Source organism: Apus apus, chromosome 2 (assembly GCF_020740795.1).
Source record: "Apus apus isolate bApuApu2 chromosome 2, bApuApu2.pri.cur, whole genome shotgun sequence".
NCBI classification, from domain to species: Eukaryota; Metazoa; Chordata; class Aves; order Apodiformes; family Apodidae; genus Apus; species Apus apus.
This window is the reverse complement of record NC_067283.1, coordinates 151,373,878-151,399,825: the sequence shown is the minus strand read 5'-3', so window position 1 is coordinate 151,399,825 and position 25,948 is coordinate 151,373,878. Positions and strand designations below refer to the sequence as shown.

The window sequence follows — 25,948 nt, the reverse complement described above, 5'->3', positions numbered from 1 at the left end:
CTTCCAAGCAAAGGGCTATGTCTAAATAATGGTCTCAGTAAATTCAGAGCATGGGTACCCTGCTTGCCTTAAACCAGCCTGTGTGAGCTCTGGTGTCAGTGCAAGTTGTGGCTGGATGGAGTTCATCACAGGCTGCAAAACAACTGCAGAAGGAGGGTGTTTTCCGGCTGTGCATACCCTGCTGCTACCACCAGACTGTTGCCTGTATCAGAAACATGCAGCTTATTGCTGGTTTATGTAAAGTTTGCCCAAGTTCCTTTGGCTGGAAGTATCTGGGCACAAGCAAAGGGGATTTCAGGGAAATAACCTTGAGTTGGATATCTTATTACCATGTCTCCTTCCTCTTCAGGCACTATTTACTTTGCAACTCAGAAAATTTGTTAAGGACAACCCTTAGATGCTTTGGAGAACCAGGAATTCCTGCCAGGTGATGGGCTGCCAGTGCCCTCAGCTCTCCAAAGGAAACTCCAGCACCCTGTCCATCTGAACCCCAGGAGCTCAAGATCCATCTGTTTGAGGAGGGTCACTAACTCCATGAGATGATCGAGCAACTTGCTTGTAGCATGACAGGATTGTCAGGCAAAGCTTGAAGAACAGTTGTTCTGAGGCTGGAATAAGAGCCAAGGCTTCCAGGAAAAAATCACTGCCCTGCTGTGAGGCAAACCCTAGCTGTGCAAACCCATCCTTCTGGTGAAGTTTACCAAGGTGGCAGCCTGGATTTAAGAAAGAAATGTTTTTCCTGTTGTTTTGATAGACTCTTCTAGGCTCATTTCATTCAGCAGCTGTACCTCAGGCCCTGTTGTGTTGGCTTCATGTCTAGCAGTGGCTCACCTGGCCCTTTCTTTTTTGTCACACGTCAAGCAAAGAAGTGTCAGCCTTTTCCTCTGTTTGTAAACCACTTAATTTAGCTCTTGCTCTACAGCAAAACCTGGTGCAGTTATTTATATCAACATGGCCCCAAACACTTAAAACAAGTCAACATTCTGATTATGGCTCTGCATATTTTATTGCCTGTATTTAAACTGTGCTGCTCTAAACCAACACCTGTTCCTCCATTACTACATTCCAGTTTAATAGTTACTGCCTGTCCAAAGAGCCAGCATGATGGAAAATGGTCTACAGATTCTTTACTTTTGACAGCAGTCAATCTCTCTCGACATTTGTTTCAAAGTTTATGTGTCATTTGTTAATTATTTTGCAGCTAGGGATGGCTATTAAAAATGTGGAGTTTTTTTCTGTGAGCCTGAAAGTAAAACATCATGCTGTATTTCATGTATTGCAAATATTCCCTTTTTCAGTAGTACCCTGATCCTTGTTCTGCTGATGCTGTTCTGACGTTCCCTCTCTGCCAAGTTCTCTCCCCAGCATGCTTGTCTTCTTCATGCACTGTCCCAGCCTGTGAGTATTTTTGGTGATAATAATCCAACCCACAGCTGCTTGTCAGGCTTTCAATGCTCTAGACTCTTCTCTTGCCTAGTGTGTGAATCTAACACTGCTTGCTGTGCTGTTCTCCTTTGGCCCAGCACTGCAAACACAAAACTACAGCTCCTTATGAGCATCAGTAACTCTACTGATTTCACATGAAACCTTAACCTAGCTGCTGACAGTGATAACTTTGTTAGCAACTTCAGAGAATTTGATTAAATAAAAAGGGCTGCGTTAAGAGCCTTTAACTTGCTCAGAACTTGGATCAAGTGATCAAGGTATCACAGAAACTGACTAGCTAAATATGCACATATTTTCTTGAACCACCAGGGTATTCTCTTAATTCCTGGGATCTCTTCTCTCCCTTAAAAGTCTCCCTTAAATCTGAAGAAAAAAAAAAATATCTTCAGAAAGTCCAGATTAATTCCCAGAACTTTTCTGTACTGAGCACTACAAGAGGCAGAAGTTGTTTTAGTTGTTTTGTAGGTCAGGGTCTGATCATAACATAATGCATGTACATTAAGTAAGGATAATTTCCTATCTTCTGAGTCCTGAACACCTTTCAATCTGGTAAAATGGAAGAAGGTAGACTTAGGTTAGACATTAAGAAGAGATTCTTCAGTGTGAGGGTGGTGAGACACTGGAACAGGTTGCCCAGGGAATTTGTGGAATCCCCATCCCTGAAAGTGTTCAAGGCCAGGTTGGATGGGACTTGGAGCAACCTGATCTGGTGGGAGGTGTCCCTGCCCATGCAGGGGGGTTGGAACTAGATGATCTTTAAGGTCTCTTCCAATCCAAGCCATTCTATGATTCTATGATTCTATCATGATACTCTGAATGTTGGCTGCAGCTAGATGTCTACATCTATATCATTAAAGGCACAATGTTGTAGGGCAAAAAAGGCAAAATGTGTTATAATTCAGTTTTGAGGATTTGCTTGTTTTTCTTTCCTTTATCCTTTTTAAACATAGAAGGCAATGACATCTAAACAGAAACACATCCGTCTCTCTCACCCTTTTCATGTCTGGTTCTGTGGATACCTTCAAAATCCTGTTTATACATGCAGCTTTGCTATGAATGCCATTCATCTCACTAGAGGTGGACTTGGTTACACTTCAGCAAGTTACCTTCAGCTCCCTTGGTAGCCAGCATCGAAGCAGGTGTCAGTGGCCACATGAATCTTGCTGAGTGTATTTGCTAGATCTCAGCTGCCTGTGGTGTGACTCTAAACACCTCATCCATATGAGGGCATTTCTAGTTAATGAGATGAATCTCATGGACCAGTGTTGATGCTTTAAGTTTTTCAGAAACAATGATAATCAGTGCTATTGATGTAAACTGTGTGCTTGCTTTGAATGTCCTCAGAACATCTGAAGGAGACTTCACTTGTCGAAGTGAAACACTGTAGTGAATTTGATCAGGCAAAATGCAAAATAAGCATTTAAAATCTGACAAGGACAGCTGACTTCACAGCAGATTTAGACAGTGCCATGAAATTTTTCATGACCAGAAATGGAAATGCAGTCAGAACAGTGCCAAAAATATATATAATCCATTAGCCTTTCACTGTCTTAGCTGTCACTGGTTCATTAGCTGTCACTAGTTAGTAGCATCATGTTGACATTCAAGTCTCTCTGTTACGTACTTGGACTCTTTGGCGATGTCTCTATTGACATGAGAGTTTGTGCTCAAAAGCAGCTGCCTCCTTTACTCATACATCAGGCAGCCACATGGTTCTTACAAGAGGATACATCTCATCTGTCTTCTTACATGTCCATTCCAGCACTACAGCACCTGCTGCTGGAATCTTTCCACGGAGGATCTTGGTCAACTGGCTGTCGTGTCCAGATGTGGCCTATTCAGAAGACAGACAGAACTGACTGTTAGGTGTTGTTAAAGATTTGAATTAAGTCAAACATACTTACATATTCCCAAGGATTTAGCACAGACCTGTGTCCATGCAGATTGGAGATCAGTCATGTGTGAATTTCAGTTTAACTTCTAAAAAAATAAAAATTAAAAAAAATAATTGCAGGGCTCTTTTATTAGCGCTGGAAAGTAATATAAGGTCCATGTCCTAAAGACCTCTAATTTCCTGTATGAAGCCAACAAAAGATCCTAGAGAGACAATGTAGCTCCTTCTATTGGTGAGGAGAACACAGTTTAATGTAAGAACAATGGATAATTTTGAGTGTCTTAAAAAGGCTTCAAATAATTTGGTGGGTTTTGATGCATTTTGTGTTTCTAAGACATGACAATGGGAATATCAGGAAAAAAAAAAACATTCAAACGAACAGTGGGAATAATACACAAAAACTGCTGAAGATTGAAGATTATTATGTTCTTAGGAGTCTGGAGTTTTAGCTCTCAGCTGTGCATAAAACTTAAAAACCTCTTTTCCTTTCAAAGGTCATAAAAAAATATGAGTTGGGGAAGGAAGAGGTAGAGAAGTTGTGAAGAAGAGAGGATTATATAGCAGTGGGAAGCCAGTCCAAGGGACTATGATTTCCTTTCTCCTTCTATTTTACTCTCCCTCCTCTTCTGTCTGAATTTTTTTTTGATGCTTTGTTTTGTGCACAGTACCAGCAGCAGGTTGTTATTAACTGGTGGCAGCAGATAGTGGTTTGTGCTGAGCTGAACTCAGAACTGGTGTCCTGACAGGCACGTGCTAACAGAGGACAAATCGAGGTTGCTCTCTGCTCTTTTTTTTGAGTGATCTGACCTAAATTTGCACAGCTGTGTTCACATTTAATCCTGCCTAATAGCTCAAAGGGTTTATATCTCATAAAAGCAGCCTACTGGCACCTGACATTTATTCTGGCCCTTGTTCTGCCCTACAAATCCTCTGGTACAAACGGGTATATATTTTTTTCCCCTAGTAGGTTTATTCTCCCATCTAAATACCCTTGAAACGACCAGTTTATGAAGTGTATAATCTAGATCACTGGTTTTCATCTTGCTTGGATCTGGTGACCTGTGCAAATATTCCAGTGTGGATTAGTCCCACAAATAGAATATGAGAGGGGTTGAACTAAGTTAATTTGTTTTCCTTAGTGAGCTTTTTGTATCCTTTAGGTACACACTGTTTTTAGCCATGACTATCTGGACCATATATTTGAAACTATTGAGCTAGAGTGAAGGTTCTCAACTGTGAGGTTGAGGTCATAACACTGATTTTGTTGCTGGAGGTTGAATGGGTATCTACTCCTGTTGCACTAGGTACCTCTGGTACATTGAATTCCAGCTGTGCTTGCAAAAGACAAAGCACAGTGGAATTTTAAGTGAAAAAAAAAAAAATGAAAGAAACCAGCTCCTTTCTTATTTGTTAAACTCCAAATACTCTTTGTATTATGAGCAATTTTTAAAGGATCATTTCTTATTTGCCTTCTGTGTCTCTCACTCATAACATTTTGGCAGTAGCAATCAACAAACCTTGGGAAAAATGACTCATAGTGTTGTACTCTTCATGAACATATGTCTAATGCATCTGACAAAATTGGGGTATTGATTTTCCAAAACAATTAAACAGCAAACTTTAAAAGAACATTAAAAGTGTTGGAAGATTATTTTCAGGGTTTACATCCAAACTGAGTTAGTGCTTTAGAGTATAAAAAGCAAATTAGGCTTTAAAATTTTGAACTAGGCTAAATGCTTATGCAGTGGAAAAAACAGACCAACATGTTTAATAGATGTGCTTGAATAAGACTGTGTGCCTTGCATTTGTTTTCACCTGTATCACAAATCTTTATTCTAGTTTAAGTACTGAAGGAAAAATTCACAGGATTACAACAGGCTGGAAACCTAAAAACCTCAGTAAAATAGCTGCAAGGGATTATTGCTGTCTTGTGCTGTGATACCATCACATTCTGTAAACTATGTGGGTAATGGAGGTGCTTGTAAAGAGTGGGGATTCTACCAGGTAATCCTGGGTATTTCTGTGACTAAACAGAGCATTCAGTGGTTTCTCCTGACTAAGAATAACATGATTTCTGAAGACTTGAGACTGAAATCTTAAATAATAACACATACTAAACCAAACAAAGATCACAAACAAGGAAGTTGTGGATTTTTAAGTGCATTTAGGAAACAAACTAACAAGCCTTCTGGCTGAGTTCTAAATTGTGTATGTGCATCATCTATGGAAATGTTACTGCACACGTTCCTTGCTTTCAACTGTATTACACACTACTGAGTGAGGCCAAACAGTGAGTAAGATGATACCTGTTTTTCACTGAGTCTGGATATTTTGATTTGGCAGTCTGTTGAAGTTCCTGTACTTGAATGCAAGAAACACTAGGCAGAGCTTTTTTCTTACTGTTAGAGCCATGGTAAAAGACAGGTCTTGAGGGATCACATACTTCATTGGCCTTCCGTGACTCAGAATAAATGCTCCAGCTTGTTGACTGGGATATAATGAGACAAAAGGTCTAATTCAGGAAGTCAAAGGTTCATAATCCCATGCTTGAGTCACTTTGCTGAAGTAAAACCATAATCTTTGGTGGTTTCCCCAGTGCTGACATGTCTCAGCAAAAAGGAAGTTTTATAATCATTCAAGTAAAAACTTTACATTCTAGTTATTCTTTAGCCTCAGCAGTGCAAGGGAAACAAGCGGAACTGTTTTAGGAAAATAAGAGAAATTCTGAATAAAATTCAGTTTTACTTCTGCCACTACTACCATTTACTTCTTGCCACTTCTACCCTAAAATAGTAAAATATATTAGTCATGCTGGTTCTAGTCCCTGATATATCAGTGATTTCTGCTGAGCAAGGTTGAAATACAAAATACTGTAACTAATTATTTCATAGTTTTTCCAAAGAAGCCTTGTCATTTCTTTGTATCTTTAGTATTGTATTTAGATTGGCTCATTTTAAAGGTGTAACAGAGGTATTTTGCTGTCACCCAAAATCTTAGAAGAGAATTCCTGGCTTGATTTATTTAACAAAATGAGGTGTTAACTTTTGATATCATTGTTTTGTTGAAGACCTCACCTCTCCCATTTTACTGATGTGCTGGCAGAAGCAAATGACAGGTTCTGTAAAGAGGAGAATGGTTAATGACAATGTTCTAGTGAAAGGACTTCCTGACTGTAATAAATAAAATTATGTTTGTTAATCAAATCAGGCTTTCTTAAAGGCTGGTGAAAAATTACAAAGTTTTGACCCTTCACATACTTAAATCACAAGATATCTAGTGTGCTTTGACACCTCAATACCTAAATCACAGGCATCTGGTGTTCTTTAACACTTCAAAGGGAAGAGCTAAGCTGTGCGATAAGCTGTAAAGGTTCACCCATAGGACACTGATAAAGATGAGGAGCCTTCAGCCTCACGACCATCAGGAGGTGGGACAAGACCGATCCTCTAGCAATACGTCGCTGAGATACAAAGTATACCAGGATTGACACATATACGGGAACCAGAAGAGTATATAATCAGCTACTTTCGGGAAGTGGGTGCGCGCCGTTGGCGGAGCAAAGACTCCCCGGCCGCCCAGCGCTGTTTTGCTTGCTGCCGCTTGCTTAATAAACCAATTTGATTAATTGGACTGGTTCCTGTCAATTATTGGGACACAATCTATAACAAATTTGGTGCCGTGACTCGGATAGAGACAATTTGGCTGTAAACCTCACGGGGGAGGCGCCCCGCTAAGTAAGCGGCCCCTGTTGAGGGTTTTTTACACCCAAAACCTCTACCGACGAACTCGAAATTCGACAGCAAACAAATAAAAACCGGTAACCCCGTAAACTTTGTGCACGAAGACCCGAACGAAGACTCAGGAGTGAGTAAGTATAGGCCGGTGATCCGTTCGGTTGGGGTTGGGTATCCCGGAGTGTGCCTGTGTGAGACGTCCCCTTGAGGACGAAGCAAGTGCGGACCCCTCAGTAGTGCGGTTCCCATCTCCCGCGAGGGACTGGGCCACAAACAGGGGGAAGCGATTGTGTGTGTGTGTGTGTGAAGGCACTCCGGAAGATGGGACAGAAGAAAAGCAAGCCTTCTGATCCCATGGGTGGGTCGGTGCCTAAGGTTAGGTTACCCCAGATACCGCCAGACAGTCCGTTAGGAATAATGATTAAATATTGGAATGATTACCCTTCTAGGCAGGGTAAAGATAAAGCAAAAATGATACATTATTGCATGGAAGTTTGGGGTGGGAAACAAATTAGAGGTGACCACCTGTATTGGCCCGTTTTTGGGTCCTTTGAATATTGGATATGCCAGGCTTTACATATTTATGTTTATTCCAAGGAACCCTTTAGCCTGGAAAAGGGTTTGAAGCTCGCCATACAAGGCAGGAGACTCGAGAACCTTTAAGAGGTAGAGAACGGGGAACTGTGATTTGTTTTTATTGTGGAGGAAAAGGGCATGTTAAAAAAAAAAAAAAAAAAAAAAAAAAAAAAAAAAAAAAAAAAAAAGACTGCAGAAAGAGAAAGATGGATGAGAAAATGTTTAAAGAAGATTAGGGGTGTCAGGGGCTCTATTTGCTGGGAACCCGAGAAAAGATAGAGCCCTTGATAAAATTAAAAGTGGGTCCCCAGCAACAAGAAATTGAGTTCCTAGTGGACTCGGGAGCAGAAAGATCTACCGTTCAAAAATTGCCCCAAGGATGTAAAATATCCTCGGCGACTATACAGGTCATTGGAGCAAAAGGAGAACCTTTTGAAGTACCTGTAATAAAAGATGTGTTTTTTGAAACCCATTCTAAGGTAGGGATTGGGTCCCTGCTGCTCATGCCGGAAGCAGACTATAATTTATTGGGGCGAGATTTGATGATCGAATTAGGAATTGGTTTGGAAGCTAAAAATGAAACACTAAAAATTAAACTGTGTCCCTTACGAGTAATAGATGAAGAGAAAATAAATCCTGAAGTCTGGTACACCCCGGAAACAGTGGGTAAGTTAGATATTGAACCCTTTTCAGTAACTATAAGGAACCCAGAAATACCGGTCAGGATAAAACAATACCCCCTTCCTAGAGAAGGGAGGTTAGGTTTGAAACCTGAGATCCAAAGATTACTTGAAAGGGGGTTGCTAGAACCGTGTATGTCTCCTTTTAATACTCCCATCCTACCTGTAAAAAAAAAAAAGCCGGATGGAAAATATAGTTTAGTACATGACTTACGAGAAATTAACCAGAGAACAATAGCTAGATTCCCGGTGGTGGCGAATCCACACACCCTCCTGAGTCAAATAGGGCCCGATAATCAATGGTATAGTGTAGTAGATCTGAAGGATGCCTTCTGGGCATGCCCTCTTAAAGAAGATTGCAGAGATTACTTTGCTTTTGAATAGGAAGATCCAGATAACCATCGGAAACAACAATTACGGTGGACGGTATTGCCCCAAGGGTTTACCGAATCTCCGAACTTGTTCGGACAAGCCTTAGAACAAATCCTGAAGGGGTATGAGTTAAGTGAAGGAGTCACACTGGTCCAGTATGTGGATGATTTGCTCCTAGCTGGCAAGAGTGAAGAAAAGGTGAGGCAGGAGAGTACATTGGCTCAAGTAAGCGGGCAGGGGAGGTGCATTGGGAATGTGCCCCACAATAAGAAGCACTTGTGTAAAGCTATGATCCCCTTGAATAGGAAGCCACCAGCTGACTGGTTATTACCAGCAAAGAATACCAAATGGGTCTGCTCCTCCATTGGAGTAACTCCTTGCTTATCGCTGAAATTATTCAATGAAAACCAGGATTATTGTATCAAAATATGCCTTTGGCGTAGTGCATACTTTTGGAAAAATTTGGGAAGAAAGGGGTTTAATAAATTCTCAAGGAAAAGGATTAATACACCAGGAATTAATAATCCAGGTCTTACAAGCATTACGAGGACCAGCGGGAATAGCCGTAGTACATTTAAAAGGACACCAAAAAGGATTAAGCCCATTAGTCAGAGGAAACAATCTTGCTGATCAAGAAGCAAAAAGAGCGGCATTAATGATGATCCAGACTAAAAGAAGTCGGGAGGACTGTATAAATTGTGGAAAGGAATCAGACGAATTCCCATGTTATGAGTGTTGGAAGGATTTTGGAATCGATGCAGTCCCCTGCAGATGTCTAATTTATGATGAATGAGACAACCCCAAGTATAGCCATTGCCATCTACACGGAAAAATTTACTCAATCCTGAGTTTTACAGTACAGGAAAAAGATAAGCTGACTCAGATGGGAATCAGGGAGACAGAAAAAGGAAAGTGGAAACTCCCAGATGGCCGGGAAGTTCTCCCAAAACCTTTGGCTTTGAAAATTATGCAAAAATTTCATAAGGACACCCATTGGGGAACTCAGGCGCTAGTGGATCAGTTTGCCACAAAGTATATGTGCATTGGTGTATACAATATAGCAAAAGGAATAGTTAGCGAATGTATGACATGCAAAAGGGTCAATAAACATCAGTTACGGGAAAAAGCCCTGGGGGGGAGAGAACTGGCTCACAGACCATTTGCTAAAATCCAGCTAGACTTCACTGAACTTCCAAAGGTGGGACGATATAAATATTTATTAGTAATCATAGACCACTTAACTCATTTTGTGGAAGCATTCCCGACAGCTAGAGCCACCGCTCAAACCGTAGTGAAGACTTTGCTGGAAAATATAATCCCTAGGTATGGATCCATTGAGGTAATAGACTCTGATAGGGGCTCCCATTTTGTTTCAAAAATAGCAAGGGAAGCTCTCTCCTCTTTGGGGACAAAATGGGAATATCATACTCCCTGGCATCCACAAAGCTCGGGAAAGGTAGAAAGAGTAAATGGGGAAATAAAGAAACAGCTCACAAAATTGATGTTAGAAACTAAGATGTCATGGGTAAAGTGTCTCCCCTTAGCACTACTGAATATAAGAACACAGCCCCGAACTGATGTAGGAATTTCCCCCTTTGAAATGTTATATGGGATGCCATATGATTTAGAAATTCCGCAGGACCACCCCCAACTTGAAAATTCACAAATTAGACCTTATATAATTCAACTTATGGCTAGGAGAGTAAAACTGCGGAATAAGGGCTTAGTAGTACAGAGACCCCCCTTGGATGTAGCCATGCATAACATAAAGCCAGGAGACAAAGTGCTAATCAAATCATGGAAAGAGTCCTCATTAACCCCCCGTTGGGAAGGGCCCTATCTCGTTTTACTCACCACAGAAACAGCCATCCGGACAGCAGAGAGAGGCTGGACCCATGCGAGCCGCGTAAAAGGACCATTAAAAGACTATTCTTGGGAAGTGACAAGCCCGCCCGGAGATCTGAAGATTGCCTTCAGGAGGTTGTAAATGGACACACAGATAACTGTGGTACAAGTGAGCGACTACAGCATATGGGTGGGGTACGGTTACGTTGATACAGGGGACATAAAAATCAAGTGGGACATTCCGAGCTGTAACTGTTATCCTTTTTATTTGTTTTATTTGTAAAGGGTGTCGAGAAAGGTGGGGGACCCATTGCCGTTACGGGATACCCCCCCCGAGGGGTTTGCCAGCCTTGTGGGGACAGAGAGCGTGAGCTCACCAAATTGGCTCTAGACATAGAAATATTTAATGGTGAAATCCAGGAGCAATCCAGTAAATCGCAGGAGATATTTGCACAGGGTATTAAACCCAAGTACTATTGCTATCACCCTAGTGATTAAAGTGTTTTGTCGCAAGACACTTAAAGGGGTTCAGTGTGATTCACCTGAAATGCACAGAAATAAGCGACTTTTCTCCTGAAGACTACCCCTGCTGCCGAGAAGATGATACCCCTCGTGGCTCGAAACAACCGAGTCGACGAGCGAGGCAGAGGAGTAAAATGCTGTGGAGAACAGTACCCAGAGAGTGGGACTGTACCAAGACACTGTGAGGACTGCCTCAGTGTTAACCAAGGGAATCGCACGAAACACCCCGGGAGGAGTGATAGCACTGGAAAAGACTGGGTAACTGGAGTTAGTGCTCAAACTAAACTTATCAACCGGCCGGGTTTCCACCCTTCTCGACACACTCTAATTCTGATTCTATTAAATCTTGTAGGTGTACACGGATACTCTCACCAACCATTTAAATGGACACTGAATAGATGGGAGGACCAACATATAATTCAAACTGTTATTACTCCTGGAGTACCAGTGTTTAAAACACAGCTGTGCGAGTTAGCCCCCATGAAACCCTGTCAGAATCTTATGGGGTATTATCTGTGTCCAAGTTCTAATTCAGGAAGAGCATATTGCAACGCTCCCAACCAATATTATTGTGCTTATTGGGGTTGTGAAACGATTGCCTCCAATTGGAGCCCGGGAGCAGGGCCAGATAAATACCTAAAGGTTACTTGGGGTCCTCAGGGGTGCACGCCCGTGCCTATTCAATCGGTCCTTCGAGGAAGTATAGCACCTAAACCTAAAGGGAAAACTTGTACACACCTGGAATTAATAATACAACAACCCCTGGATGAGGGATGGTTACTGGGAAAAACTTGGGGAATACGATACTGGGAATCTGGAACTGACAGAGGAGGGCTTATGAATATCAAACAGTCCCAAAACACCATTTGAATAAACGGGAACCCTTTACAGCCCTAACAGTAGCCACGCTGGTAACTTTAGGTGTAGCTGGAGTCGGTACAGGGACAGCCTCCTTAATTCAACAAAATAAACAATTCAATTCCCTTAGAGCAGCTGTAGATGAAGACCTAGAAAAAGTAGAGAAATCTATTAGTGCTTTAGAAGCCTCCCTGAGATCCTTATCAGAAGTAGCATTACAAAACCGTCGAGGACTGGACTTATTGTTTGCACAGCAAGGGGGGTTGTGTGTTGCTCTAGATGAGGAATGCTGCATATATGCAGATCACACTGGAGTAGTTAGAGACACCATGACAAAACTACGAGAAGGATTAGAAAAAAGAAAGAAAGAAAGAGAAGCACAGCAAAATTGGTATGAATCTTGGTTCAATTATTCCCCATGGATGACTACCCTATTGTCTACGATCGCGGGACCTATGATACTATTAATTTTGGGATTAACATTTGGTCCTTGTATATTGAACAAATTAATTGAAATTGTAAAGGGCAGGCTGGAAGCTGCCCATTTAATGCTTATCAGGGCTAAATACGAGCCATTAGATAAGGAATCGGCAATGGAAGAAACATTAGCTTTAAGTTACGCTGAACTCCAAAGATTTGATGAACAAAATGGTAAAAGAAAAAGGGGGGATTGTAATAAATAAAATTATGTTTGTTAATCAAATCAGGCTTTCTTAAAGGCTGGTGAAAAATTACAAAGTTTTGACCCTTCACATACTTAAATCACAAGATATCTAGTGTGCTTTGACACCTCAATACCTAAATCACAGGCATCTGGTGTTCTTTAACACTTCAAAGGGAAGAGCTAAGCTGTGCGATAAGCTGTAAAGGTTCACCCATAGGACACTGATAAAGATGAGGAGCCTTCAGCCTCACGACCATCAGGAGGTGGGACAAGACCGATCCTCTAGCAATACGTCGCTGAGATACAAAGTATACCAGGATTGACACATATACGGGAACCAGAAGAGTATATAATCAGCTACTTTCGGGAAGTGGGTGCGCGCCGTTGGCGGAGCAAAGACTCCCCGGCCGCCCAGCGCTGTTTTGCTTGCTGCCGCTTGCTTAATAAACCAATTTGATTAATTGGACTGGTTCCTGTCAATTATTGGGACACAATCTATAACACTGACATTTAACTCAAGCCATTGAAAAGGCTGTTGAAGTGCAGTCACTACTGTAAGAACTGGGATCCAGCTAAGCTGCATGAGGGTGAACACTGGAGTAATTTGATAAAGAAAACCAAAGATACTTGGTCTATTCAGTGTACTTCTCTTAATGCTTTAATCTGAGAGCATATTTGTGTGTGTTTACTGTCTCTTTTAAGGTGTTCCTCTGTCCTTTGCTTAGAATGTTAAAGTAGGTGAAGGTATTTGTGGAGAGGAGTAAGGTTATCTCACTGTGACTGTATTCTACATGCTTAACCAAAGAAATTTTAATTAAAAAAAAAAAAAGACAAACAAAAATCAACCAAATAAACCAACAAAAAAATGTCCAGCTAGCAACAACCAGCTTCTGAAGAAATCCACAATAAAATAAAAGATACTTTAAGAGCAGTAAGGGCAGTGGTGCTATCCTTGAGATAGTATGTGCTCTGTCTCCTGAGAGGCAGCTTTATTCTCCTAAATTAATGTTTCTAGATTTCTGAGTCATTGCCCTTTATCACATGGTCTTTTGTTCTTTTGTCCTTGATGTTTGTTTGTTGTTGTTGTTTTGTTGTTTGTTTGTTTTGTTGTGGTTTTTTTTCCCCTGGCTTCTGTGATGGAGATGGACAAGAATGGTGAAAGCACTAAATAAAGGTCTGGGTTGTTCTTCACTCAGCTGTAATTACACAAATGATAGAAAGTTCATTGGCTGTCAGAGTTTGCAGTGTCCTGTCCTTACTTCCATCCTGCTCTCGTCTCATAGGGACCTCTGTTCCCTCGGGCTGGGCTGACCTTGATTACTATCTCAGCAGGCAATTGTCAGACTCCTTTTTTAGCTTTAAGGTGTTTAACAGTTGTGTGTGTGGTAGGTAACCACCCAATCACCTGCTGTCAGAGAGTTCCATCAGCTGACTGTGCCTCTGGAATGCCATCAGCACAAATGCTGTGTGTCAAAAGGATTGCAGAGAACCATGGAGGATAAAGATGCAGTTTGGCCAGTATCATATGTTGAACAATCTTCTATCTAGAAGGTAACTCCAATGACAACAGTGGAGAAGTGGGGAGTAAAACCAAGCTTTCTTTTAAAAATGCAAGTGAGACAGTCTCCAATGTTTAAACACAGATTTTCATAGGGCTTTGTTTGTGTAAACATTCTGATTTTCAGTTAGCATCTCCTCGCTACAAGTAAAATGACAACTGAAATTGTCTGTCTCTTGCAAAGACACAAACTACTTGGAAGGACAAACTCTCAAAGAGGTGACCAGACTCATAATGCCAGGGGCTGTAGGACAGCACAGCACAACCAGTGCTGATGGCAACACACTGTGAAGCAATTCAGTGCTTTGGAAGTGATGAGAATCCTCATGGACACTGCTTTTACAGAGGTGTATGATCAAACCACATTCCATGTTGCTTTAGTAGCTTCCCATGGGTGTTTACTAGTGTTGTCTTCAGTCCTCTTCTGGAAAATGCAAAGGGTTTGACTTAAACACAGACCTTTCAGAATAAAACAATTTACTAAAGCCTTCCCAAGAATTTCCTTTATGTATTTTCCTTTATATTTTTCTGTAAACTGCGTAGTGGGTAAATCAATGATACTTCAGCACTGGCAACATTCTGTGTTGTGTTTACAGTGCTGATGTAAGGGCATCTTTCACTTCAGTGTTATTTTTACCAATTATTCCACTACTTATAACCCAAGGTTGTCCCACATAGTGATCAGTGAGTAAGGGGTGGTCAGAGGTCCTTCAGAAGCCCTGGTTCTTTGAAGGTTCCTTTAAGGAGGCACCTGCTGCAGCAGTGAAAACTTATTTGAAGCAGTTGTTTTTTCTTGATCCAAGGTTGCCTGCAGCTGTTTTGCCAAATTTCATACCTTCTGTGCTGAAGCACCATGCCTATGTCTCTGAGCAATTTTTCTTTGAAGCTTGCTTGGTGCCATGATGGTGAGGTGCAACTGAGGCCCCTGTAAGTCCATGTCAGGTGTTCCCTGAAGGACTAGGACCTGCTGCTGGGGGCTCAGTCCTTGCAGCCACCTGATTTCTGTGCTCTGATGCTCGATGTGCCAGTGGGGTGGATGGGAGTCCAACCTGGTGTGGTAATTATTTACTCTTTCATTCTGGTGATCACTGAGGGTGAGAACATTGCAGAAGCAGTTTGGGGGTTGATTTCTTTATTTTTTTTTTTCAGGGCAATTCTTCTATATTGGTTTCAAAAAGGTGCAAAGCATGAAAAATAAAATATATTAAAGACCTGTGGGGGGGTTTCCATGTATTTAATTTTTCCTTCACCCTAGTTAACCTTAGCTTCACATCATTCCTTCTGTCTTTGACAGGAATGGTGCTGGTCTGAACTGACTGTCCATCCATTCTCTTTAAACTAGTGTTTTCAGAAGCATGAAGTTTCCTTTGATCCTGAGCTTTTGGTCTAGGGAAATATGCCTCACCATAACATGCAGATATATCCAGAGCACATTCTTCCAACTAGTACTTTCCTGAGGGCTAAATACCTTGCCAGAGTATTGCTTTGTGGTGTTGTGTGGTGTTCTCTTGGCTTCCCACACATTATCTGCTTCGATATGGTGCTCTACACTCTGACAAGACTATCACACACGTAACCAGGTGGATATGGGATACACATAACTTAGAAACAGTGCACAACTCCTTGGGCTGTGCAGAAAGACAAAAAGAAAAAGGGTTAGTCTAATTCCTCTTGAAATACGGAGGAAAGAAGGAAAAAAGAACAGTACTTTTTCAAGTAGAAGCATTTGAGTTTACCTTCAGTGCTCCTAAATCATGGCCTGACAAAAGGTCATGTGGAGCTCCTTACCTTGGAGGTGTATCAGATATAGTCCATATATTGCATATACTTAATATTCCATTCTTGTCATTCCAGAGTCAACATCTGCAGTGTTTGTTTTTGAAGAAGGTGAACAAAAAATTGACAACATTTTAGCTCTGGAACAAGCTTGTTTTAGGAAAATGGTAGTGCTTGAGAGGACAGCCAGAAAGAAAGTATTGTTTAAAATAATTGGTGTATTAAGCCAGTCAGCTGTAAAATTACTGATCAGGAGGGAGCATTGAGACTATCAGAAAATCTACAGCCTAATGCTTATCTGAGGACTTAATGTATCAAAATCCTCCTGATTCCTGCTTCATTGGAGGAAATGGCCAAATCTTGGAATGCCATGGAAAGAACTGGTTAGTACACATGGAGAAATTATTTTCAATCTGAGGGGGATATCCCTATAAAGCTCTGTATGTCTCAGACAGGGAAATTATTTATAGCCCTCACATGGATCTTCCTCAGAGGTTGTACTTGGCTGCTGTGAAACAGCTACCAAAATTATGGTTATGAATGTGTTAATTAAAATAACCTGGTCTCTATCTTCTCAGTGATGCTATAGACAATTTCCTGAGAGCTTGCAGGTTGCCAGAAGTAGACTTGCAGGGAGAAAAGAAGGAAAGACTAAATGGCAAATTCAAAATCTGTCCAAAAACTGTAAAAGCCCTTGGCTTGCCTCTGCTGAAATTAATATTAGGGGTGTATATTGGTGTATTAAACAGTGCTGGTTTGGAAACAATTTGTGCAAAGCTTCTTTGATTAAGGTATGAGCTCTTGAGGTCCCTTCATTCAATTAATGTATGAGGTTATTTATACATGACTGTAATGCTTCAAAATCTTGATCTGGCTGTTGTGGCCTATTAGGTGCTTTGATTGTCAGCATTTTCCTTAGAAGAATGTCTTCCATTCATTAAACTTTAAATTATTCATATTCCCTCGGAAGCTTCTATTCCGGGACTTTATTTAAGTCATAAGAGGGGTCAAAAGCAAGAGAATTCTGAATTCTGTTCCCATCTCTCAAGGGGTTTTGTTTTTTTTTGACCTGTGCTTTTACAGAAATGAGCTGTGCTGACCCTGGATGTCTGCCATTTGGTAAAAAAGGAAGAAAAGAAAAATCAATTTCCTATACAAGAGTAGCAAGAGAATTAATTAAAATTTGCTTTGAGATTCTTGCACATAATAGGTTAATTACTTTTTCCTTCTTCTAGATTCCATAATATTATCATTCTGTCCACAGGCTTAATTAGACTTTTTATCTCTCTTGATTACTGCTTTGATCTGACTTTTAGTGAGTCTTCCTGAAGATGGAACCCAACGATGTTGGAAAGATTCCAGTTGATTTGAGTATATTTCAAGCTTTGCATGAACCCCAAGATGCTGAATAAAATGTAGTAATCCATTCATGGATTTGTTATGCAAAATACTTCCAGTCCTTATAATGCCTGTATATGTGTGTCATTTAGGTGATGACCTGAAAAAATCATGTCTGAGGTCCAGGGAACGGTCGAGTTTTCTGTGGAGCTACACAAATTCCATAATGTGGACCTCTTCCAGAGAGGGTAAGTCGATGTTTCCATTAATTTGCAGCTGATTACAGCAGAGTAGTTTACAGAAGTAAGTTCAACTCCAAAACAGGTTCTTTTCTGCCAAATGAAGTTGCATTTCATGTAATCTTTGGAGCAAGGAAGGATGTGATTGGGCTTTCTTTGCTGTCAGGCAAGATCAATGTGTGTTGCTTTCACTAGAAAGTCTGACTGACTGATTTGTTTTTGTAATGAGACTGTTGTAACACTCCCAGTTATTTTAAGAATCTGTTCAGACATAAACACAATAGCTGCTTTAAGTGCTTCTGGAGTGGTGAGAGGGAGGGAGCTGGGTCTGTTCAGCTTGCAGAAAAGGAGGCTGAGGGGGGATCAATGTTTAGAAATATCTAAAGGGGGTGTCAGGAGGATGGGGGCAGACACTTCTCAGTAGTGTTCAGTGACAGAACAATGTGTGGTGGTCAAAAACTGGTGCACAGGAGGTTTGGCCTAAACATATAAAAAAATACTCCTTTACTCTGAGGGTAACAGAGCCCTGGGACAGGCTGCCCAGGGAGGTTGTGGAGTCTCCATCCCTGGAGACATTCAAAACCTGCCTGGAGGTGTTCCTGTGTGACCTGCTCCAGGGGATCCTGCTCTGGCAGCGGGGCTGGACTAGATGATCTCCAGAGATCTCTTCCAACCCTTCACATTCACTGATTCTGTGATTTTGTGTTGAGCTTCTGTGCTAAATGACAGATGCATCAAGTTATAGTGAAAACACGTTACTTTTAGGGTCATAATGACTATATTATTTTATTATATTATTTTAATGAAATTTAGCTGAATCCCACCACTGCAGAAGACAACATGAATACTCATTTTTGTCTAAAGCTCTCTTTCTGGTGGCCACATTGTTATTTCACTTCACTGTAAGTGGGAAGAACATGCCCAACTTGTGGTTTACTGAAACTTTTGCCCCTATTCTTTTGCACTTCTCTGCCTAACAGCTTTTATAACAATGTGGTGGCTGTGTACTGAAGAAGCCTAACCAAGTGTGAGGTGTTACTCTACATGTTGGACCCCAGAGGAGTTTTTCAGTGAGGAAAAGATACTGAAACAGTTTTTCAGGAGACTAGGGGACCCAGAAGGGTCAAAGCAATGTACTTCATGGGCAATAGTGGGAATATTTTTTTCTTTCATCTAAGAGCAGAGATGTCTAGAGCAGATTAGATAACCTCTTTTGAGCCTTAGCTTGGCACAGGGATGCTTCACAGCTGATTTGTCCTTCTCGAGCACCATTTTGAGCAAGAAAACCCTTGAATTGTTTCAGGTATTGGGATATATTAGGTGCAGCTGTTTCCATCTGTATACAGGCTTTTGGTTAATTATTTTCACTATGATGAACTACTAGGAAAAGATGCTGTGAACTTGGATGAAGGAAATATGGCTGTATTTTTGTTTTAACTGTTGACATCTGTCATTCTGTTTGTGTCTTCAAGTGCATATCTACCAATTTTATCTTAGAAAGCATTCTGAATACCATGTTCTTGTGTTAAATAGAAAAAAAAAAATAATAAACAGAAATCCTCCGTGCTTGAGGTGTTTGGTTTATCTGAGTTATCAAAGGTGTCTCCTGTGTATTCCAGTCCTATGAAGTTAGAAGACTGTCCTAGCTAAAGATTTTTTTTCTTGGCTTATTGTGATCAATGTAATGTCTTTGATCTTCCTCACTTTTGAAAATCCATACCCATCTATGGGTTCAGGGATACTTTTGGACTTGGACAGCAGGATGTTCAGAAGTTAGCCAACAATCTCCTCACTTCTCATGTCACCGTGTGACAAGCTGCCTGGCTTTTGTCATATTGGCCTGCTTTTGCAGTAAATGATTTCTGTAAAATGCTTCCTTTGGTTTCAACAGTCAGACCAAATCCCTGGTGGGGGGGGTAAACCAGCACTAACACAGATAATATATTCTGCTGTCACACTAATGACTTCCTAATTACCCTTGTTTTTTTCCCACCGGTGCTTACCTTGCTCTACTGGTTAATATTCCAAACACACGGAACTGTAGATTATACTGCATTAATTTGTTTACAGTAATTTTTCTGTATCCTGCATAGTATTACATGTGCATTTCCAACAGCACCCTTTATTTTTTGTCATATTTGCTGATCAGTGTCCTCTGTCTGGCTTGATCTACTCAGCAGCCCCTATCACTGCAGTATGAAAGTGAAGAAAAGGAGAAGATGATCTTGCAAAATTTCATTTTAACTTGGGCACACTTTTTATTTTTTTCCCCTATTGCCATTGTTTATTTTCACTCTAGACATCTGGGATATCTTGCATTGACATATGGTCTCCCCAGAGGAGAGGTTGGTAGAAGAAATAATGATGGGAATTTTCTATTTAACTAGTGTTGTTCTTCTTTGAATGCCTTGTAAATGGAGTCAATATCATTCTGTCCTGATGAAGACCAGTAAGATGGTTTAGAAAAGTTGTCCGTCAGGATAGCAGAGGAGCTGAAAGGAATCTTAATTTCTCTGGGAACAAAATATGCTGTGTTTTTTAACAACAAAAGCAAGAACAACAGTAAAGAATACTAATAATAGTTTGTGTTCCTTACTTTTCCTCTTAGTACTTTGGTACAAAACCAAAATAAAAAGCCATAATAAACCCCTTGATCATGTATCTCCATAAATACTTAGCAATCCTGCTAAGTTCTTTGAGATAAGGTTGAAATCCCTGGGCTGGAACTATGTAGCTGTGTAGAAATAAGGACAGTATTTGCCAAAAATACTTAGTCTTGGCTAAGTAACTGTCCTTTTAAAGACAGCACCTTTAGGGCGAGTGTGTCTGGGCCACATTGAGCCCTCTGGAGAAGAGCACCCCATGCAAATAGAGGAATTAATAAATCAACAAGGCTTAGCATGAGAATCCTGGGAGAATCAGCCCTTCTGCAGCCATTAGGTGATGGTTAATAATCAAACTTGATTAAGGAGATGATCTGCTGGCCATAAGCCACAGAGTCAAAGTGCTCTAAAAAGCCTTCAGTAATGGTCCTGCTCTCTTTTTTATTTCACTGGGAACTAATTTGAATTCTATATGCACACATAGCCACTTGCTACCTCACCCTCCCACAAGAAACAGAAAGTCCTTAATCTATTTGAATCACACCCTGTGATACTTGAATCATGTGTTTTAACCTGTATGAATCATCAATACTGAAAAGTGACCCAAATATAAAGAGAATCAGGTTTGGGTTTTTTTGTGTAAATATTTGTTATGGTTATATATTTCTGGCATATGTAACATGAACAAGCATCAGTGAATTTTGTGTTGCAGGCAGTTTACTTTGGTCATTTAGTTTTCCTCTGAAACACGAACATAAGAGTGTCAGTATTTATAGACATCAAAGGTTAAATACTGTAGGTTCTTCAACAGGGGAAGAAAGAACCTTTTCTTTGGCCAAACCAGGGGATTTGCGATACTGTTTGATGGCAGAGTTCTAAAGGTTTAGTCATAAGTAAAGCAATTTCTAAAAGAAAACCCATTTTTAAGTTTTCTGTCCTTAATTCTCTAGATCATGTGCTGCTTAATAACTGGTGACAGATACTTTCTCTAGTGAAATTAGCTAACTGATTCTGATTTTCCTTAATAGAGTGGGAAATAAAATTATCCCAGACTGCCAGAGATCAATTAATTGATTTGTCTGGTTCTGTCAGAAGTAATCCTTCTGCACCTTTTTTCTTAAAGCTTTTAAAAATCTGCTTGACAGAGTAAAAAACCAGCCCCACAACTACGGTGTTCACAGGGTAAATAACTTTTGGAGTCTGTGAGGAAATAGAGGGCACAAAGAAGGTGAAATAGTGACTTAATAATGCTGGGATTCTGGCAATGATTTATTATAAAACAAGGTTCAAGGTAAGTCATTAGTTACCAAACACAGGACTGAATCAACTTCTTATCAGTCTTTTCACTCCTCAAATTCCAGACTGCAATTTGCAAGTTACACCAGTAGTTTGTGTGTGTGAATGGTGGTGGTGATTACAAATGAGTGGAAAAATGAAGTCCAGTTTCTGCTAAAATGAATGTCATATTGCCTGGGGGAAAAGATCAATGATCTCAGAGATTTCAAAACCCTACAAGTATTAGACCAAGTATCAGTAGCAGAGATGCTGAAGACATGATATTCTGCCCTAACAGACAAAGCCTTTATGTGGCAGAACATCCCTGTTGCCTTCCAGCTGGACAGTTCAGTGTACTTAGTCATGAAACCATCCCCTTCAGGGACATAAGGCAGCAGCTCCTTTCATCAGCAAACTGGAGTCCATTTGGCAGTCAACTGATGCTTTTCTTGTCAGGATGGACACCTGGAAAGGAAAAGAAGAAAGAGAAAAGAGGAAAGAGGAGAGGAGAGGAGAGGAGAGGAGAGGAGAGGAGAGGAGAGGAGAGGAGAGGAGAGGAGAGGAGAGGAGAGGAGAGGAGAGGAGAGGAGAGGAGAGGAGAGGAGAGGAGAGGAGAGGAGAGGGCTAACAGGTATGCTGAAGTGTTGTATTTCTGGAAAAATGAGTGCTGTTCCATGGAACAGAGGTTTGACATAACTGACTTCTTTTCTTGTCATGAAAATATATTATTTCTGTAACTCTTGAAGAAAAAAAAAAAATGAAAAAAAGGCTCAGGAGTAAGAAAACAATGACTGTCTACATGGTCATACAGTGATAGCTGAGAACCTGCTGCAAGTGAGCTGACAAGATTGAAACTTGTGTAGCATGAACCTGTTCTCAGGAAAGTAGCTGATGTGATGGTGTTCAGGAAGCTAAACATCAGTGTCCCAAAGAGCAGTAAATGTCCAACTTCAGGAGAACCAGGTGCAATGAGTTATTGTCATAACAGTTGGTAAAAACAGTTCTCTCCTTTGGTTACTTAGTGTAGTCATACTGATTTTTCAGGCATTCAGTGTCTGCTGAGGAGAGATGGGATCTTCAGTGCCACTGGTAGGGGGGAAAGACCAAATAGCACCAAGCCTAAGATATGAGACTGCTCTGCAGCTGGAAAGCAGAGTCTCAACAAACTTCTAACCAATGATCGAAATAGTCAAGAGGATACTCTTGCACCTGGAAGCTATCTTCAGCCTTCAAATAAGCAATACTTCAAATAAGCAATAATTTATCTTACCATAAATACATTGGATAGCTGTTCTGTAGCACTTCTTTACTTACAGAGAACTGAGCTGAAGGCCAACTCCAACTCATATGGTTTGTGTGGTGAGGCTTTGGTAGGGGGGAAATACATGGGTGGCTTCTCTGAGAAGCTGCTAGAAGCTTCTCCTGTGTCAGACAGAGCTGATGTCAGCTGGCTCCAAGAGGGATCTACTGCTGGCAAAGGCTGAACCCATCAGCAACTGTGGTAGCACCTTTGTGATAACATAGTTAAGAAGGGGAGGGGGAGAGAAATATGCAACAGTAATTGCAGCTGGAGAGAGGAGTGAGGATATGTGAGAGAAACAACTCTGCAGACACCAAGGTCAGTGAAGAAGGAGGGGCAGGATGTGCTTCAGGCACTGGTGCAGAGATTTCCCTGAAGCCCCTGATGAAGACCATGGTAAGGCATGGTCACCCAGGTGTCCCCCTGCAGCCTGTGGAAGTCACAGTGGATCAGACATCAACCTGCAGCCCTTGAAGGACACCATGCTGGAGCAAGTGGATGTCTGAAGGAGGCTGTGAACCTGTGGAGACTCTGCAGCAGCATCCTGGCAGGATCTGTGAATCTGTGGAGAGAGAAGCCCTTGCTGGAGCAAGTTTGTTGGCAGGACTTGTGACCCCATGGGCCACCCACATTGGAGCAGTCTCTTCCTGAAGGATTGCACTCCATGGAAAGGATGCTGGAGCAGTCAGTGAAGAACTGTAGCCCATGGGAAGGACTGACATTGGAAAAGTTTGTGAAGAACTGTCTCCAGCCAGGGTCAACCTACCTCACTCATATAATAGGTGGGCTAGCCAAGGCAAAATGACAATACAATATAGACTCAGAAATAGGGGGCCTGGATGGATAGTACTCAGGACCCTGAGAGAATGTTTGCTAGATGTGAGAGAGAACTTTAATGTGTCCTCTCTGAAATGCAGCCAGTGTACAGTGATGAAAACTGTGCCTTACTCTGAAGCCCCTTCTTCTGTGACTTACTATGGTCAGTTCCCTCTGCATCTTTTCATCTTTTTGTGTAATAATTGCTGATTGTACAATAACCAGATGGTATAAAATCAAGTGACACATTATGCAGAGAATATGCATATCCATCTGTTGCATGCAAGTGTGTCACACTGCAAAGGTTCAGTGAGTAGAAGAGAAAGGTGAACCTAAGCTAGACACGTTAGCAGTTGGATGCCAGCTTTTTGTTGAGTATGGCTCACTCTCCTTTAATTAAAGATTATATATATCTTCATAACTGGTTTATCTGGCCCCCATTTTTGGACTGTCCCTAGGCTGCTTGCTGATCATAACTATAACAGGTATGACTGATAGACCTCCTACCTCTGTTTGCAGAGGAGGTACACTCTTGCTCTGAAGTCCTAATGCCAGTTGTTCTGTAGAAAGACTCACAGATTCACAGAATCACAGAATTGTCATGGTTGGAAAGGACCTCTAAGATCACTGAGTCCAACCATCAACACTAAAAAAACAGCAACAAAAACAAACAAGCAAATTATAAAAACAACAACAACAACAACAAAACCCAACAAAAAAACCCAACCTTGGCCACTAGAGCATGTCCTGAAGTACCAAATCTACATGGCTTTTGAATACCTCCAGGGCTGGTGACTCCACCACCTCCCTGGGCAGCCTATTCCAGTGCCTGACCACTCAGGATAGAAATTATTTCTAAAATCCAACCTAAACCTCCCCTGCTGCAACTTCAGTCCATTTCCTCTGGTCCTATTGTTACTTATATGGGAGAAGAGGCCAACACCCATCTCCCTGAACCTCCTTTAAGGCAGTTGTAGAGGTCAATGAGGTCTCCCCTCAGCCTCCTCTTTTCCAAATCCAACAACCCCAGTTCCCTCAGCCACTCCCCATGTGACTTGTTCTCCAGACCCTTCACCACCTTGGTTGCCCTTCTCTGAACTCGCTCCAGCTCCTGATTACTCTGAAAACCATGGAACATTGCATCCCAAATCTTCAGAAAATAGTTTAATATTTATTAGTTTTAAAAAATATTTTTAAAATATTAACTCCAGGTTCCATCACTTGTTAAACAATCCCTTCTTGGTAATCAGTGCTGGGATATTGGAAAATAAATGTGTTCCTTGCAAGCCTTTAAAAAAACCCAACAAACCACAACAAACAGAACAAACCCCAAACCAACCAAAACCAAACCTAAGCAAAACTCCAAACAACCCTCATTGTCCCCCCAAAAGAAAACACACAAAAAGCCCCCAGGCCCCCAAAACAACAAGAAGAAGAACAAAACTGAACAAAACCAAATTTGGCTAACTTGAATTTGGTTGACCAAAAAATAAACCTTTGCTTTCTTAACATCTGGCTCCTATCTCCTTTAGGGAAAGCAAATATCACAATAACACTCCAAGCCAAGTGACATCTGCACTGCTGCTTTGATGACTTTCTCAGTGAGTTATGTTAGAATTAACTTCAATTTCACCAAACAAGATTTACGTTTATACAAAAATACACTTCAAATGTTGACTGTAGTTCCTAATTCATTGAGGTACAGATGGACCCATGTCTCCTGCTGGGAATCACTCAGCTCTGTGTGTGTGTGTGGAGGGGAAGGGAATCTAAGCCCTCAGGCATATGAAATCATATATGTGTATGTGCTGCAACATTTTATTACTTAAGAACAAGTGAAGCAACACATTTTTAAAGCACTGAACTTAACTAGAACAAGCCAGAAACATGGTAACAACATAGGCTGTGTCAGTGCAATTATTCTAAACAAGAGAGGGTGCCAGAAATTACTGAGTGGAAATAACTATGAGATCCTTCAAAAAAACCCTGTGTTCCTTGCGTGTAATTCTTCAGGAGTGGAAAGTTATTCCACAGGTTTTCATGTGAGGGCCATTGTGGTGCTTTGCAACTTGTTTGGCATTTTTCCTCTCTGAAGTGCTTTGCAAACAGCAACTAATTGAGGCAGAGGAAGTTATCTGTGTTCAGAATGTGTTATCACATTGTTGCACACTGTGCATATCCCTAGAGGAAGCATGGCATAATCACCAGCAGCAAACCTTGTCTTAAAATATAGGACAAGCTGTTGGGAGAACAGCTAGACTTGGTCCCTTCCTACAGTTCTTGGTTGCAAGGGAAAAAAAAACAACCCACAACAAACCTATGAGAACAGTCAAGCTCTGGAATTTACTGTCCAGAGAGGATGGGGAATCTCCATCCTTGGAAGTTTTCAAGAACCAAATGGGACATGGTCCTGAGCAACTTCATCTGAATTCAATAATCTGTTCTGCTTGAA

At 41.1% G+C, this 25,948-nt stretch overlaps 1 protein-coding gene across 1 annotated transcript in view; it reads left to right on the top strand.

Moving 5' to 3' along the window:
* Positions 1 to 25,948, top strand: part of FAM135B (family with sequence similarity 135 member B) — a 208,918-nt gene that overhangs the window by 51,626 nt on the left and 131,344 nt on the right. Inside the window, exon 2 of the mRNA XM_051611777.1 lies at positions 17,416 to 17,511. Coding sequence (XP_051467737.1) covers positions 17,435 to 17,511 — 77 coding nt within the window. The 5' untranslated portion in view covers positions 17,416 to 17,434. The remainder of the gene's footprint in view (positions 1 to 17,415; positions 17,512 to 25,948) is intronic.